At 43.2% G+C, this 17,820-nt stretch overlaps 1 protein-coding gene across 1 annotated transcript in view; it reads right to left on the bottom strand.

Annotated features, from left to right (window-relative positions):
* Window positions 1–17,820, bottom strand: part of LOC126094544 (D-aspartate oxidase) — a 110,516-nt gene that overhangs the window by 14,913 nt on the left and 77,783 nt on the right. The window contains exon 4 of the mRNA XM_049908975.1: window positions 4,956–5,187. Coding sequence (XP_049764932.1) covers window positions 4,956–5,187 — 232 coding nt within the window. The remainder of the gene's footprint in view (window positions 1–4,955; window positions 5,188–17,820) is intronic.

Genomic DNA, 17,820 nt, shown 5'->3' on the forward strand with positions numbered 1-17,820 from the left:
CTTAGAACTACTTAAACCTAACTAACCTAAGGACATCACACACACCCATGCCCGAAGCAGGATTCGAACCTGCGACCGTAGCAGCAGCGCGGCTCCGGACTGGAGCGCCTAGAACCGCACAGCCACCGCGGCCGGCGCGAAGGAAAAATAGACATAAAATAATATCACAATTAAAACGTACGGTCTAGGTATGTAATATACTCCTGCTTGGTGCGTGTGTATGTGTGTCTGGGTGTTTATGTTAATTACCACGTGCTCCACATGGTGCCACGTGTTAGCTTTAACAAACGTCCTCATCCCAAGGGGGGAACTCGTCCTACCTTCTACTTTTCTCAACTATAATCTTCTGCTCAGTCCTCTCGATGGAAAAGGCTTCATTATCCTGAACCACCGTGTTTCATTCTCCCTCCTTAAATTTCTTAACTTCCAGGTCTCAGCTCTTTCGCTACAGTCCAACCAAACAACGTACATTGATTTGTAAATTTTCATTAAAACGCAGAAGTGCTGGTGAGAACGTCTCTGAAACGATGTCATGTGTTAGTTGCCAGTTATGTGAAGCTTTAATATGGCGTTTCGCGGGGAAAATCATTTCTTTTGAAGTTTTCGACAGCTGCGTAGATCAAACCCGCAGTAGATGAAGTTCATGTGGACTCTCATTGGTGTTCAATATTACTACGCCAGAACTAAGGAGCCCAAACGTGGCCGCAAAACTCACGGAAGAAGTAGAAGCGCGATCCTGCCAAACATTTGAAGTCAACACGAAGTAGACAGCTCCAAAAGTTCACATCATAGTGAAAGATGCTAAAATAAACTTTCGTAAACTAGCTGAAAATGTAATCTCTAATGAAACAGTTCACTTAATTCCTTTCGAAAGGCTACACTAGGAAAATACCAGCAAACTAACGACTGCTGACTTTTGACCAAAAATCGCAGCGTGGTAACCACATTCAGTGCATGCGGTATAGTTTGCACTGAATCGTGACAGTTGGCAACTTTTTCCATCATTGCTCATCTGAGTTATTTACTGAATTGTTCGCATGTTTCAGGAACCACGATATCGGTTCCTCGAAATGATCTAGAACGTGTCAATTTGTTTGCAATATATTTCGAATAAAATCGTTTCTGTTTCTAAGCAGCGACATTTCGAATAAAACATTCCAGATTCCGATATTAGTATCCGCTATAGTCATAGTAACACTGATTAAAACTACAGACTTTGGGGTGGCACAATGTTCTGCATACGTAGGGAAGTCAGTAGAGTTTGGAATCTTCCAGAGGAAGGCAAGAATGATGGATGCGTGATAAAGAGATCTGGGTGAACTGGACAACCTCTTGGCATTTATCGTCTGCCCGGAGACTGAATGACGTCACTTGGCGAGAGCCACATTTGAAACAGTCGCTTCCTTAAAATAAGGAGGGAAGGAAGATTGAGTTTAACATCTCGTTGACATCGAAGTCATTAGAGACGGAGCACAAGTTCGGATGGTGCCAAGGATGGGGAAGGAAATCGGCCGTGCCCTTTCAAAAGAAACATGCTGCCATTTGCCTGGAGCGATTTAGGGAAATCACGGGAAGCCTAAATCTGGATGGCCAGACGAGTGTTTGAACCGTCGTCCACCCAAATGCGGGTCCAGTGTGCTAACCGTAGCGCCACCCACTCGGGCGCTTCAAAAACGTGTTAAGCACACGTCTTCGTTTGCGTTCAGTAATTCCTGATTTCCATCAAGGTCATGGCAGTTTAATCCAATCTTGATCACTTCTTGTGAGGTTCCTCTTGCATTATGACCTTTTTCTCGAGAATATTATCAGTCACAAGTTTAATACAGACAATCGGAATTATCATAGATGAAGATGAAGCTCTGGAACATATAATTTCATAGGAATTTATGTAGTTGGGGTGAACGTGAGGGGATAGTAGAACTTACACAGTCATGAATAGGGGAAGGCTAAGAGCTGTAGCTCGTGCCTAGTACTTATCGCATTCGATTTAGACATCGTTACGTATTTTTAATTCATATAGTCAAGTATATCAAAATAGTTAATATCATATAACTCCGAAAGAGCAAAATACATAAATCAGCTACTGTTTATTTGACAAGCATTTCAACACTAACGATTCCAACTAAATTCACACTTGTCACTTACGTTGCAGTGTCTTCTTCACTACGGTTAGTGTCATTCTGGATTTTACCTCACGAAAACAATGAAGATTTAGCTTAAACATCGTATATTGGCAATTACTGTTCCTTATTGTTCACAAGTGATTGTGAAATTTAACTACTTAAATCTCTTTGAATCTCTATCACAATCTTTTCATCCTTATTAATAATTAATATTCTGAACAGAATTTTGCATAAAATGATAATCGGGAAGGCGATCATGATGTATATAATTTTTATTTGATAATCTTGATTGCAAAGTTTTTTGAATAAAATTACCGGTTTCGGCTATGCTATGCGATTCTGAAGACGGAAATCGCATAGCCGAAACCGGTAATGTTATTAAAAAAAACTTTGTAATTATGACACTCAAATAAAAATTATAATTGCTGTTCTTCTTTTCATCAAGTTTCCCCTACATGTAAAAACACCATATTTCCATTTCTCGCCTTCAATCCTTCTAAATGGGACTTCTTGTGGAATGGAATAGCTTAAAGGTGCGCTGCCTGACAAAAAAGTTAAGCACCCAGAACGGGAAGAGGGAAGCAGACGAAACTTTACGGGTTGAGAGGGCATGTTACTCTATTTCAGTGATTGCAAAATCTAGTCAAATTTACAAAGAAATTGGCAGTATAAGTACTCATATCAGTGTGATCTTGCATTCCCGCCCCTTCTGGTCTTGAAGTATGCACTCATTCGGTTGGGAAGGGTTCATAATGTAGTCGCAGACTATTCTGAGGTAAGCTGGCCCACAGCTGTTGTAACTCGTCCTTGGTATCGCGCATACAGGAACTGGAGTGGAGCTTCTGTTTGAGCTGCTCACTCACGTGCTCAGTAGAGGAGAGATCTGGAGATCTTCCTGGCCTCTGGACTACCTAAAAATCAAGCAGACAGTTCATAAAGATACGTGGCATGTGTCGACCAGAATTGTCCTCATGAAAAATGGCACGACGATGCTGTCACATGAGAGAACACAAGATGCCCGTTGTGCCGTCAAAGTTCTCTCAGTGCACTGGGGCCGAACCGCACACTAACTCTGGGTTCGGTGTGGGGCGGCGGTGGGGTGAGTGGATTGCTGTAGCGTGTTGGGGGTTGTGTACCACTGAGGGCTATGGTGGGGCCGAAGCCTCTCCGTCGTTTCTAGGTCCCCAGTTCAATACACACATGCATGATTAACTTTGTTTTGGTATTATCGAGGTATGACTACGAATTTAATTACAGTAGTTGAAAAGAGAAACGCCTTTCGCATGATGCATATTAAGTTTTTTTTATTTTTATTTTTATTTTTTTTTTTTTTTTTGTGCATCCAGACGCGTTTCGCCTTAGTTACAAGACATCTTCAGTGAGTGCCCTGAAACAGTACATGAATTATTCGTCCGCAGATACAGGTTATTGTTTGCAAGTCCAGGTTATAGATTTAAAACATTTGGTTGAGGTTTTTATAATAAACTGATCAGCGTGTAATTCATTATTTTTAAAGTAAACAGCTTCTCCTCAGATGGCAAATTGGTTGAAAGTATGCGCTTTTCTTTTTGGTCACTGTTTTCAACGTATAGCAATTTAATTGCCATTTTCTGTGTGTATTGTGATATTTGTAGTGTTGCCAACTTTCACATGTTTCCCTTTCAACCGTTTTTTTCTGTGAATATATGTGTGCTCATGTAAGTTCTGTTGTCTGTTTGTGTGTGCACTATTTTATTCTCTAATTTTTTTTATTTATTCACGAACATTTATATTCTTGTGAGAGAAATGGGATTCGTGATCATGTATTGGGATTACTATCTGTTATAAGATCAATCAGTGTAAACAGTGAGTAGTTAGTCATATTCACTTGGTCATTTAGTAGTATCTTCCTTTCAGCCTTTGTGTCGCAAGTGTGGTAATTTTCTTGTAAGATTATGAGGTTTCTTTCATTATTTATTGTATTTTCATGTCTTTCTCTCTTGTAGTAGGTTTGTGATTATTTTCTCTTAAATGTCCTGCAAAATTTGAGTAGCTTGTCCGATATTTCCATACTCTGACATGTTCTTTGTATCTAGTATCGAAAGATCTGCTGGTTTGTCCTTCGTATCTTCCATCACATGTGTTGCACTGTTGTTGGTATGTTCCTGCTTTCTGATAGCTGTCTGTGTCTTTTGTTATTTTTGGAATGTACTTTTGGATTGAACTGTCTCTTTTGAATGCTATGTTTATGCCTTGTCTTTTGAAAATGTTTGTTATTTTATATGTGAGTTTGTGCTTTTAGGTCATTGTGTACTATCTTGAATCTTCTTTCTTATTTTGATGTATTCTTTATGTCGTTGTTCTGTTGCTGTGTGTTCTTGTTTGTGTGGTGTTTTGTTGTGCTGTTGTTGTTGTTGTTGTTGGCTGTGTATGTGTCATGCGGCGTCTCTAGTGATGTGTACGTTACGTGCTTCAGTGTTGTTCCACCACAATTAAGTCTGTCAGTGTCGCTATGATATGCCGTGTTTCCTTGACCTAGAAGATCCTTTAACTTACAGACAAGAGTAGGAACTTAACACGGAAGTGGGCAGCACAAACAAAATTATGTTTTCTACACATATTTCGAATTTAATTGAAGTATTATCTCAACGATGGCTGCTAGAAATTAATGTTTGTCACCCGAAGGCGAAGAGTACGTTTCGAAACGTGTTAAGCTATCATGATTTAAAAATAAATTTATGAAGCTCCTTATTCCTTACTGCGAGTGGGAAGGTACAACATCGCGGAAGGCATAAAGGAAGCCGGCCAAGTTAAACCCCGAGTGTTTGAGTAGAGAAGTAGTCGAGCACCCACCCTGGCGACCTGCCCGCGGATGGGGAAGACGGGGTCGTCGTCATCCTTGACGAACTTGGCGGCGCCGAGGCCGGCGCAGTTGACGACGGCGTCGAATTCCCTTTCGAGATGTGTGAGGTCGCGCACGGTGTACGGGTGCACCAGCTTGCCTCCTCGGCTCCTGAACTCCTCCAGCAGGCTGGGCAGCCACCGCGTGGGCTCCGCCGTCAGCGTCACCATGCTGAAGCCGCTCCTGCCACAGGCCAGCGAACACAAACGTTCCATTACCTTTCCTGTTAATTTAATTCCTCGTATAAGAGAGGGATAGCAACAGTTTGCACCGTCCGTCGCCCATTCCCTTTCAATTATACAGCACAGATAAAAAATACCTGGCAGATACATGACGAGCAAAGAGATGTTTGAGCTAGTATCACAGATCAAGTACCTTGGATGGACTGGGTGATAACGAACAAGGCTAGAGAGCGTCACACACTTCAGGAGCGCTTACCTACCTCCGAGTTTAACCCTCAATTTAAGAAGAGATGCAACTGCTACTGCGTCAAGCTAGGAATGTCTGATATATGATAAAATCATTAACTGAAGTAACCATATTGCTTTCAGAATCATCAGCAAACAGTCTTCGTCCTAAAAAGTCTTACGATCACTGTTATAAAGATCGTAGAACGTAGAGTACCCTATACTACTCTGACATGAAAAAAACAAATGTTCGGAAATTGTTATTTAACTTTTTACAGACATAAACAGTCTTATAGCAAAAATTTAAAAGCCGGCCGTGGTGGCCGAGCGATTCTAGGCGCTTCAGTCCGGAACCGCGCGACTGCTTCGATCGCAGGTTCGAAACCTGCCTCAGACATGGATGTGTGTAATGTCCTTAGGTTAGTTAGGTTTAAGTTGTTCTAAGTTCTAGGGGACTGATGATCTCAGATGTTAAGTCCCATAGTGCTCAGAGCCATTTAAACAATTTTTTGAACAGTTTAAACTCATAACAAGTGTTCAAAGTGAGGGCCACTAATCTCAGATAATCCATTGTCAGAAATGAATGTAGGATTTAAAATCGTCTCGTCCCAATACCTGCACGGATTGTTTGTAATAAGAGTGTAATTATTGTATCATCAGCAGTCTCCGCATAGTACTTTTCGAAGAGTGCATTATAAGACAAGTTTACAAGTGCTTATTGATGGATCTTCTCCCGCACAATCCAGTATCATCTCTTTCAGTTGTACTTGAAAGTCTACCATCATTTTGCAAAACGCTACTAAATGTTCAATTAAATTTTTGAAGCAAGTTTCACTCCGATTTCTGGCTAAATTTTAGGCATGGTTTACTGTTATCAAAATCTAACTCATAAATTCTAACGACCTTGTAACTACTTTCGCAGTCGAAACGGAGAATTCATTTGAAATTTTCTGGAATCACTATTCATAGAGTTTCACCAGTAATGCTGTTACGTGAATGCATGATTGCAATGAGTTTCATTTTGCAGATAACACTCGTGCTGGACACTGTATTTTCCATATGGATGTTATGAAATAAAGCACTCAGAATGAGAACTTTCAGCCCCTAAGAAACAACATCCGGCCGAAGTGGCCGTGCGGCTCTAGGCGCTGCAGTCTGGAACCGCGCGACCGCTACGGTCGAAGGTTCGAATCCTGCCTCGGACATGGATGTGTGTGATGTCCTTAGGTTAGTTAGGTTTAACTAGTTCTAAGTTCTAGCGGACTAATGACCTCAGAAGTTGAGTCCCATAGTGCTCAGAGCCATTTGAACCATTTTTGAATCTAAAAAACAACAACTAAAACTGTGTTGAAGGGACTTATCTGCCGATGTCCTTGCTCCCAACTGCATGTATCAGCAAACTTACTTGATAGCTATAAATACCACAAAAGGCACCAGGATAATGTGCGGCGAAGAAAAGGAGGTGTTTCTCTTAGTATGAAGAAATAAGGTTCAAACGGTTCAAATGGCTCTGAGCACTATGGGACTTAACTTCTGTGGTCATCAGTCCCCTAGAACTTAGAACTACTTAAACCTAACTAACCTAAGGACATCACACACATCCATGCCCGAGGCAGGACTCGAACCTGCGACCGCAGCAGTCGCGCGGTTCCGGACTGAGCGCCTGAACCGCTAGACCGCGCGAAGAAATAAGGAAAAAGGAAACTGATACCATAAGGAAACACAGCACTCATGAAGGGTTATAAAGCCACATGGTTGCAAATTCGGAAAAGGGAAACCAATTACCGTAATTAAAAGACAAACGCCAAATTGTGCTACAAAGACAGTCTAATGATTACAAATACTACACACGATATAAAACTCCATTGGGTCATTACAACTGGTCTAAAAAATATCGTTCAAATAGCTCTAAGCACTATGGGACTTAACATCTCAGGTCATCAGTCCCCTAGACTTAGAACTACTTAAACCTAACTAACCTAAGGACATCACACACATCCATGCCGGAGGCAGGATTCGAACCTGCAACCGTAGCAGTCGCGCGGTCCTGGACTGAAGCGACTAGAACCGCTCGGCCGCGACATTAAGTATCAGCCCATTGTCAAAGTCGCTTATGTCAGTGGATTTCATAATATGCAACCCGTATCGTCACCAGAATGATACTCCATTTATCTCAGCTCCGATTAAGTACTGTTCTTACCGCGTCATGTTCCACAACGCTAGCAGGCGGCATTCAATATCGCAGGCGAGCAATGGTCATAATATTTTGGCTTATCAGTGTATTTACTACTCATCTTATCTAACTTAAATAGTTTCTCTCATAGCACAAGTATAGAAATTGAAGCACGCTCCGACAAACCAGTTGAGATGATCAAGTAATAGTGCACAAACCGTAAAATGAGTCTCCACGTTGCGGCTGATATTGTTGCCATCTCAACTGAAGCAGTACACTAGGATATTCTGCTTCGGAAACATGGCATGAAAAAGCTCATGGTACTGCAGAGCGTTTCAGCGCCGAAACTGTTAATGCTTAGCAGACATCCCCAAGAATATTTGCGAACGTTTGCGACCTTGAATGTAACTTGAGCGCATCACCACACTTCTGAATCCCAACAACAATTAAAACTGTGGAGGAAGACTGGTGAGAGTTCGTCAAAGATTTGGAAACCATTTTTGTCTGACGAGAAGGCGATGGCTATTCTTATTCGTTTTTCAGACCGTAAAACAGATAGACTGCTCGAGCAAAGGTAGAACCGGAACTGACCCATAATGTTCTACATTACTGTACCATTTGAAACAGGAGTTGACAGAAAAACGACAAAATCTGACGTAAGAATTCTATCACGAGGACAGTGCCTCAATCAGCTCAGTTGCAGCCACAGAGACGACGGGGAACAATTCGTGTTCGGACTGGTTCCTTACCCAGAAGATTTTGCTGGTTTAGCAACTGTTGGTACTGTGTCGCTGGGCAGTCTCTGGAGCCTATCCTGCGAAGGTGACTGTCCAGTCCGTGAATCATGATCTTCTGTGGGGGCAAGTTTGCAGACTGCAGAACTCGCGACATCTGTGGCTTTGTCACTCTTCTCACTCTTCGCTGCATGCGTTATTTGCCTCACTTTTAAGTTCAGGGAGGTGATCGAAAGCCGTGAGACTAGCAGATACCGCCGGCCGGAGTGGTCGAGCGGTTCTAGGCGCTTCAGTCTGGAGCCGCGAGACCGCTACGGTCGCAGGTTCGAATCCTGCCTCGGGCATGGATGTATGTGATGTCCTTAGGTTAGTTAGGTTTAAGTAGTTCTAAGTTCTAGGGGACTGATGACCGCAGGTGTTAAGTCCCATGGAGCTCAGAGCCATTTGAACCATTTTTGAACCAGCGGATAAGTGAGTGCCCACTCTGTATGGCATCGTCTTTGGGGAGGCCCACGTACTCGTCTTGTTGAAAAACACAGACAGCTTACTTGCCACAGAATATTCCTTAAATATAAAGTATAAAGATAAAGCTAATGAAATCCATGAAGAAGGCTAGGTGTCTTTTTGTCCTCGAAAGAGCAGATAAGCGGTTGTTAGCATCCTACTTAGACGATGAATGGAGGGAGATCAGTTAGTTCCAGTATGACGGCAGTAGAGAAATTATGGGCAACGTTTAAACTGATTGTAAATCGTTCTCTGGAGAATTATGTGCCAAGTAGGTGGATTACGGACGGAAAATACTCACCATAGTTTAATACAATTTGCAAAATGCTGAGGAAACAGAGTCTGTTGCACTCTCGGTTCAAAAAAGAACGTGCAAATATCGACAAGCAAACGCTAGCAGAAGTTCGTGCGTATATGAGAAGATCGATGAGCGAAGCATCCAACTTTCACCGTCAAGTGTCAGCGAAAAATCGTTAACGAGAACCATAGAAAATTCAGGTTCTACGTAAAATCACTAAGGGATGCAAAGGCTTCTATTCAGTTACTCGTCGACCAGTCTGGTGTGACAATAGAAACAAAACGAAAGCTGAAGTTTTAAAACTCGAGTTTTAAAAAATCGTTCAGGTACGATGATTGTACAAAGGTACCTTTAACAATTTTATTGTGTGGCCATCCTCCGCGGCAAGCATATAAATACTTGTTTTGTAAATAAAACTGCCTTTTCTTCCTGCTAGTTACTTTATTTATCCCATACGTGTTTCGCCTTCTCCTGTTCTAAGACATCATCAGTGGGATCTATAACGGTACAGTTTTGTTAGTTTTAGATTATTAAAGAGTTCACTTCGTGATTTTTTTTGTAAAAAAAGTAATTACTTACGATTTGCTGATCTGTGTTTCCTCACATCTGGTCTGGAGGTCGCACTACCACTTTTATCACAGCCATATAATCATACACACACACGGTATAAACATCATAAATAGAAGTTAGTCTCGAACATATACTTCGTTAGGTTGGCAACAAATAGGTAAACATACCAAAGAAGGTGAAACACGTAATGGAGTCGCAATATTTACGTTGTGAAAAACAGTGTACGATGAAATAGTTGTATCGAGTGACAAAACAACAATAGTCCACCACAAAGAAGAGTGAGAAACATGGTGAACAGTGTGTGGAAGGCGAGAACACAAAGATGTGATTATATGGCAATGATAAAAGTGGTAGTGCGACCTCCAGACCAGATGTGAGGAAACGTAGATCAGCAAGTGGTACGTAATTATCTTATTTTACGAAAAAATCGCGAAGTGAACTGTTTAATAATCCAAAACTAATAAAACTGTGTTGCTATAGATCCCACTGATGATGCTTAGAACAGGAGGAGGCGAAACGCATGTCGGATACATAAAGTAAAAAGGTACCTTTGTTTGACCATCGCATAGTAAAAAAGAGTATCACCGACGCTGAGAAGCAAGGAAAAAGAGTTGAAAAAAAAAATTCTCCGGGTCCGAATGGAATCCCAAATTCGGCATTGGTCGTTACTTATCTCACATTTATTGCGAATCAAACGCACAGTGCAAAGCCCCAAGAGTCTGGAAAACAGGGCAGGTGACTCCCGTATATAAGAAGAGTAAAAGGACAGACCCTCAGAATTACAGATGAGTATCCTTAACATCGGCTTGATACAGAATTCTTTGCCGGCCGGTGTGGCCGTGCGGTCTAGGCGCTTCAGTCTGGAACCGCGTGACCGCTCCGGTCGCAGGTTCGAATCCTGCCTCGGGCATGGATGTGTGTGATGTCCTTAGGTTAGTTAGGTTTAAGTAGTTCTAAGTTCTAGGGGACTAATGACCACAGATGTTAAGTCCCATATTGCTCAGAGCCATTTGAACCATTTTTTTGAACAGAATTCTTGAGCATATTCTGAATTTGAGTTTAAAAGATTTCGTTGAGACAGAAAAGTTACTGTCCACAATGAGCACGAATTTAGAAGGCATCGCTTGTGCGAAACTCTTCCTGTCCTTTTCTCGTATGGTATACTGCAAACCATGCACAAAGAACAACAGAGTTCATTCCTAGATCCGCAAAAGCGTTTGACACAGCGCCGCATTGCAGTCTGTTAACGAACGTCCGATCACACGGAATAGATTCTCAGATACGTGAGTGGCTCGAAGAGTTGTTACGTGATGGAACCCACTTCGTTGTCATCGATGGTAAGCGTCCATCAGACACAACTGTATCGTCAGGAACGCCGCATAGAAGTGTGTGGAGACGATTATTGTTCTGTGTATATTATATGTAAATGATCAGACGAATAGAGTGAGCAGCAGTTTGCGACTGTATGCTGAGGACACTGCGGTGTGAGGGGAAGTAGAGTTGTTGAATGACTGTAAGACAATAAAGGATGACTTGGAGATAATTTCTAGTTGTTCTAAGTGTAGAAAAATAAGTTAAAGCAGATAAAATAAATGTCGTGTGGCTAGGGCCTCCCGTCGGGTAGACCGTTCGTCGGGTGCAAGTCTTTCGATTTGACGCCACATCGGCGACTGGCGCGTCGGTGGGGAGGAGATGATGATGATTAGGACAACACAACACCCAGTCCCTGAGCGGAGAAAGTCTCCGACCCAGCAGGGAATCGAACCCGGGCCCTTAGGATTGACATTCTGTCGCGTTGACCACTTTCTTTTTATCGTCGTGTTTGGTCGTTGCGGACGTGACATGACATCCGTTCAAGTTCGTTTGTTGATCGTTCCACTCAGTTTTTTTTATTACAGAGGCCAACCAGCTCTCTGACCGAACACGCTGAGCTACCGTGCCGGCTCGACTCAGCTACCGGGGGCGGACAGTTAAAGCAGATGAGTAGAATAAACAAGCCTCGAATGTTTGGATCTAGCGTTAGTGGTATGCTGCTTTACACACTCACGTCGACTAAAAAGCTAGGAATAACATTTTAAAGCGATGTGACATAGAACTAGCACTAAGGTCGGTAGTAGGGAAGGCTCATGATCGACTTCGGTTTATTGGGAGAATTCTAGGAAAGTGCAGCTTAAGTCCGGAATCGCGCTGCTGCTACGGTCGCAGGTTCGAATCCTGCCTCGGGCATGGATGTGTGTGATGTCCTTAGGTTAGTTAGATTTAAGTAGTTCTAAGTCTAGGGGACTGTTGACCTCAGATGTTAAGTTCCATAGTGCTTAGAGCCATTTGAACTAGGAAACTGTAGCTCATCTGTCGGTGAGACTGTGTTTAGAATCCTAGAGTGACGTATTCTTCAGTACTGCTCAGGTGTTTGTGACCTCCACCATAGTGTATTAAAGGAAGGCAGTGAAGCATTCAGAAACAAGCTCACAGATTTCTTAAATTCCTATGGGACCAAACTACTGAGGTCCTCTGTCCCTAGACTTACACACTACTAATTTAACGTAACTTATGCTAAGAACAACACACACACCCATGCGCGGGGGAGGACTCGAACCACCGGCGGGAGGGACCGCGCAATCCGTCACATGGCGCCTAAACCGCGCGGGCACTCCGCGCGGCACACAGATTTATTACCGGTAGGTTCGGTCAATAAGTGAATATTACGGAAATGCTCTGTGAACTCAAATAGGAATCTCTGAAGGGAAGACGACATTCTTTTTGCAGAACACTATTGAGAAAATTTAAAGAACCGACATTTGCAGCTGAATGTATTGGAAGAAGTGAAAGGAGTCTACTATCTCGGTGTCAGCATTATACAGGAAGGCCGGAGCAATGGAGATATCACAAGTAGGTTCGCATACGCGATGACAGCTTTCTTCAGTAAGGGAGCTTTACTGTTATCAGGTATTGATACGGATCTGACAAACAAGTTACTCAAATTGTACTTCTGGAGCACAACACTGTATGGAAATGAAACGTGGAGCATTGGGAATGTTAAAAAATGTTCAAATGTGTGTGAAATCTTACGGGACTTAAGTGATAAGGTCATCAGTCCCTAAGCTTACACACTACTTAACCTAAATTATCCTAAGGAAAAAAACACACACACCCATGCCCGAGGGAGGACTCGAACCTCCGCCGGGACCCATTGGGAATGAGCAGAACAAGAAACATGAAAGCAGCTATACACATTGACGGAATTTGCAGCACCAAGGAGGACTTGTGCGACATAAACGAAAGTTGGTAGGCGTGTTTCTACATCTGAATAATGTCTGTTCATATTTCACGCCAGTCGCATAAGGGTGGCGCTAGTAGTGTCACTATGATGATGCAAATGAAGTTTGCTTTAAATACGCGCTGTAACGATCGTGAACTTTAGTTCTTTGAGATTAGCCGTGGTGAGTTGACATTAGTCAAGAATGGCTTTAAGACGCCAAAGACGCCATTATCAACACCTCACTGGGCTTGAATGACGTCGTGTAATTAGGCAACGAGAAGCTGATGTTTCTTCTGCGATATAGCAGAAAGACTTGGCAGGAATGTAGCCACTGATCATGATTGTTGGCAGCGGTGGTATCGAGATCTACGGTCGCAATAAGACTGGGCTGCGACGGCCCCTTAGTATACTATTGGCCATTCAAATTGCTACACCAAGAAGAAATGCAGATGATAAACGGGTATTCATTGGACAAACATATTATATTAGAACTGACATGTGATTACATTTTCACGAAATTTGGGTGCATAGATCCTGAGAAATCAGCACATAGAAGAACCACCTCTGGCCGTAATAACGGCCTTGATACGTCTGGGCATCGAGTCAAACAGAGCTTGGATGGCGTGTACAGGTACAGCTGCCCATGCAGCTTCAACACGATACCACAGTTCATCAAGCGTAGTGACTGGCGTATTGTGAAGAGCCAGTTTCTCGGCCACCATTGACTAGACGTTTTCAATTGGTGAGAGATCTGGAGAATGTGCTGGCCAGGGCAGCAGTCGAACATTTTCTGTATCCAGAAAGGCCCGTACAGGACCTGCAACATGTGGTCGTGCATTATCCTGCTGAAATGTAGGGTTTCGTAGGGATCGATTGAAGGGTCGTAATACATCTGAAATGTAACGTCCACTGTTCAAAGTGCCGTCAATGCGAACAAGAGGTGACTGAGACGTGTAACCAATGGCACCCCATACCATCACACCGGGTGATACGCCAGTACGGCGATGACGAATACACACTTACAATGTGCGTTCACCGCGATGTCGCCAAAAACGGATGCGACCATCATGATGCTATAAACAGAACCTGGATTCATCCGAAAAAATGACGTTTTGTCATTCGTGCACCCAGGTCCGTCGTTGAGTACACCATCGCAGGCACTCCTGTCTGTGATGCAGCGTCAAGGGTAACCGCAGCCGTGGTCTCCGAGCTGATAGTCCATGCTGCTGTTAATGTCGTCGAACTGTTCGTGCAGATGGTTGTTGTCTTACAAACGTCCCCATCTGTTGACTCAAGGATCGGGACGTGGCTGCACGATCCGTTACAGCCGTGCGGATAAGATGCCTGTCATCTCGACTGCTAGTGATACGAGGCCGTTGGGATCGAGCACGGCGTTCCGCATTACCCTCCTGAACCCACCGATTCCATATTCTGCTAACAGTCATTGGATCTCGACCAACTCGAGCAGCAATGTCGCGATACGATAAACCGCAGTCGCGATAGGTTACAATCCGACCTTTATCAAAGTCGGAAACGTGATGGTACGCATTTCTCCTCCTTACAGGAGACATCACAACAACGTTTCACCAAGCAACGACGTCAACTGCTGTTTGTGTGTGAGAAATCGGTTGGAAACTTTCCTCATGTCAGCACGTTGTAGGTGTCGCCACCGGCGTCAGCCTTGTGTGAATGCTCTGAAAAGCTAATCATTTGCATAGCATAGCATCTTCTTCCTGTCGGTTAAATTTCGCGTCTGTAGCACATCTTCGTGGTGTAGCAATTTTAGTGGCCAGTAGTGTACTACCGAGAGGGAAGACCATCGTGTTCGGCGTATAGCTCTGGCGCATCGTACTGCATCTGGAGCATTTGTGCAGCAGTTGTGTTGGCGCCACACTGACACGGTTACTTCAAGGGCAGCCATGATTCGGACGCTTTGCAGCGCGCATTCGATTGACTCCAAACCACCGCCATTTGCGACTTCAGTGCTGTCAAGCGAGAGCTCATTGGAGGACACGGTGGAGGTTTGTTGTGTTTTCTGAAGAAAGCCGGATCTGCCTCGTTGACAGTAATAGCTGTGTGTTGGATTTTCCGAAATTCCACCATTATAAAGGTGAAATAGTGGGTGAAAGGTTTTTGAAAATATGTCGCTATTAAGGCAATTTTGAAGATAGACCTAAGGCAGCATTAACAACGAACTCCGACTCTAGCTATCAGAATCGCTTTTTAGTCAGAGATTCATTTGGAAAATAACATGCTTCTATGTCTTTAAGTAGCGTGAAAAGTTTAGATGTTGCAATTTGTGAAAAACATGAATATTCGATTACAGAAAACAAAAAAAAAAAAAAAACACTGTGCTGACTATATAGTTTACACGAGCGAAGCAGCAGGCGCTAAGCTAGATCTTAATATTAAGTTGACAGATAATGTACGGAGTTAAGACATACTAAGTAGAATAACATAAAACAGGAGTTGTGGAGAAAACTTACTAGAAGATGGGATAAGTTAGTGGGAGATGTTCTACGATATCCAGAAATGCCGGAAGGAGCAATAGACAGGAGAAACAGAAGAGGCAGACTAGAATACGCGAGATGTATTATAGAGGCTGTTGGGTGTAGTAGGTACACAGTAGATGAAAAGATTAGCACAAGAAAGAATTATGACTTTAAAAATGAGCAATAAAAATATCTCGATTAGTGAGCGCTAACAGCCTGATGAGATATAAGACGTGAATGATGTATAAATAGTGTTAGCGGCCAAAATATTTGTCACACCTCTAAAAGAGCGCACTGGTCGCTTTGTACCACAGTAAATGACGCAGAACTGGTACCTCGACGCCACGTGCCCCATGTTACCAACGTAAGCGAAGGCAGTAAAGTGACGGGCATGAGCAGTCGGTTCTGCGGAATAGACGCCGTCAGATGCGTCTACGTGCAGACGTGACAGAATAGCAGAAAGGAGTTCTCTTGTTTGGACGTACGCATGACCACACCGCAAATAAAGTTGCCCGATCTGCGAACGTGGGCAGTTCGATGTGTGCACAACTCGCAGCCATGTAACACGGAGTAAGAAGAGTGGTAGTAAAAGAATCTTTTGTCGAAAGGGGTCAGAAACGAGTTTCTTTTCTTATCAGTGACTACCGGTTTCAAACTACACAGGAACTGCTGTCTACAGTGAATGCAGGTCCATCTCAAACAGTTTCCGGGTGCACATTGCTAAGAGAATTGTGTGTAACGGATATTTTCAGTCGCGTACCTCGTGCTATATGAACATGTTGTATGACTCCATTTGTTGCACAGAAATTCAGACAGCGTTTCCTCAAAATTTAGGAAAAGTCCGTTTTGAGAGAACCACTTAATAACTCTTTGAAAAACATAATTAACAATCTCTTCTTTCTTTCTCTCTAACGCGATTTATTATAACAAGTGTTGCCTATGAGTAATGTTATGTGGACACTCCTCTCTTCCAGGATGACAAGAGCCGTGTTCTCAGGGCTACCCACATACGTCGCTTGTTTGAGGAATACTCGGGCACCCTATCGTACCACGTCTGGCCCACTGTATCAGCTGGTCTGATCCCTTAGACAATGTCTGGGAATGTTTGAAACAGCAGGTGAAACACAACACTCAACATTCTCGCAATTTGATAGCTCTGTGGGACCTAACACGAATAAGTTGCTTCAGCTGGATATAGCGCTGCTGCAAAAATTATAGACGTTCTTCCTCCTGAAGTGAGGCTAGAGGGAGTGTTACATGGTACTAGCCTGAGGTCTCGTGGAGGTAAGTAAGTTTTTGTTCAGTCTGCTTTCTTCCATTATATAAACGACGTTTTCGGGGAGAGGGATCAGGGCGAAAGAAAACGTAAGCCGTATGTGGTATATTTTAGTACCATCTAGATCAGGCTGTTCCAGCTCGTCGGCTCCGTCGTGAGCCGCGGAGCGCTCCCTGCTCCAGGGAGCCGTGTCGCTCGCTGTGGCCATTCAAGTGGGCCGGCACGCCGGCACGTGGAACGGCTGGCTGGGGCAGGCGGCAAGACAAGCGTTCTGATGTGCTAGCTGCGTCTTACAAGGTCGACAGCCTCATACTCTTAGCTGCTAAGACGTGGTGACTTGCTACACCAGAATATATACGATGTTCACGAAATAAATAAGAAACAACTGTTTTACAAGAAATTTCATACTACATTTATTGGGCCTCTCTAGCTTGACATTTTCTTTTCATTACAAGATCGGAAATATCAGGCATCAAAGTGTTGGCAGCGTTAATGCTGAGGATGGCCTTCATTGTTGCATCCTGAAGAAACGATTGTTCCTTACTTTTTACTCTTCATTGCTGAGAAAAGCAGCTCACAACAATACGTAGATCCGAACATGCACATGATCTGAGGGGCATTGTTGTGAAGCTTGGGAAATGGTTTTTGCTGTAATGTACGATATCATCGTGACAAATTCAACGTGTTGCAGTACCTCTCTTTCAACAAAGTTGAATTTTGCAAATCAATAATCTCCAATTGAAGTGACGATGACAAGTCATCCATCGGGGGAAACTGAAAAAGGAGTGCTGAACACCTTAAGTTCCATTTCCAAACTAGTGAGGTCTCGGAATCGTGTTTCAAACGACGTGATGAGCTGCTTTAACTTTGCTTGGTAATCGTCGAAAGTAGTACCTTCAGGTAGTTTTAAAGAAGCAAGACGATTGAAGAACGTTAAATGTCCATTACTCATCTGCCTCTCAAATAAACGTAACTTTTCCATGAACGCTTTGATCTGGTCGTGCATGTCAACGATTAGCTGCCCTTTGCCCTGCAATGACAGATTTAAATTACTGAGATGCATATTTATGTCAGCTAGGAACGCCAGGTCTGATATCCATTTT

The sequence above is a fragment of the Schistocerca cancellata genome, chromosome 8 (genome assembly GCF_023864275.1).
Source record: "Schistocerca cancellata isolate TAMUIC-IGC-003103 chromosome 8, iqSchCanc2.1, whole genome shotgun sequence".
Classification (NCBI taxonomy): Eukaryota; Metazoa; Arthropoda; class Insecta; order Orthoptera; family Acrididae; genus Schistocerca; species Schistocerca cancellata.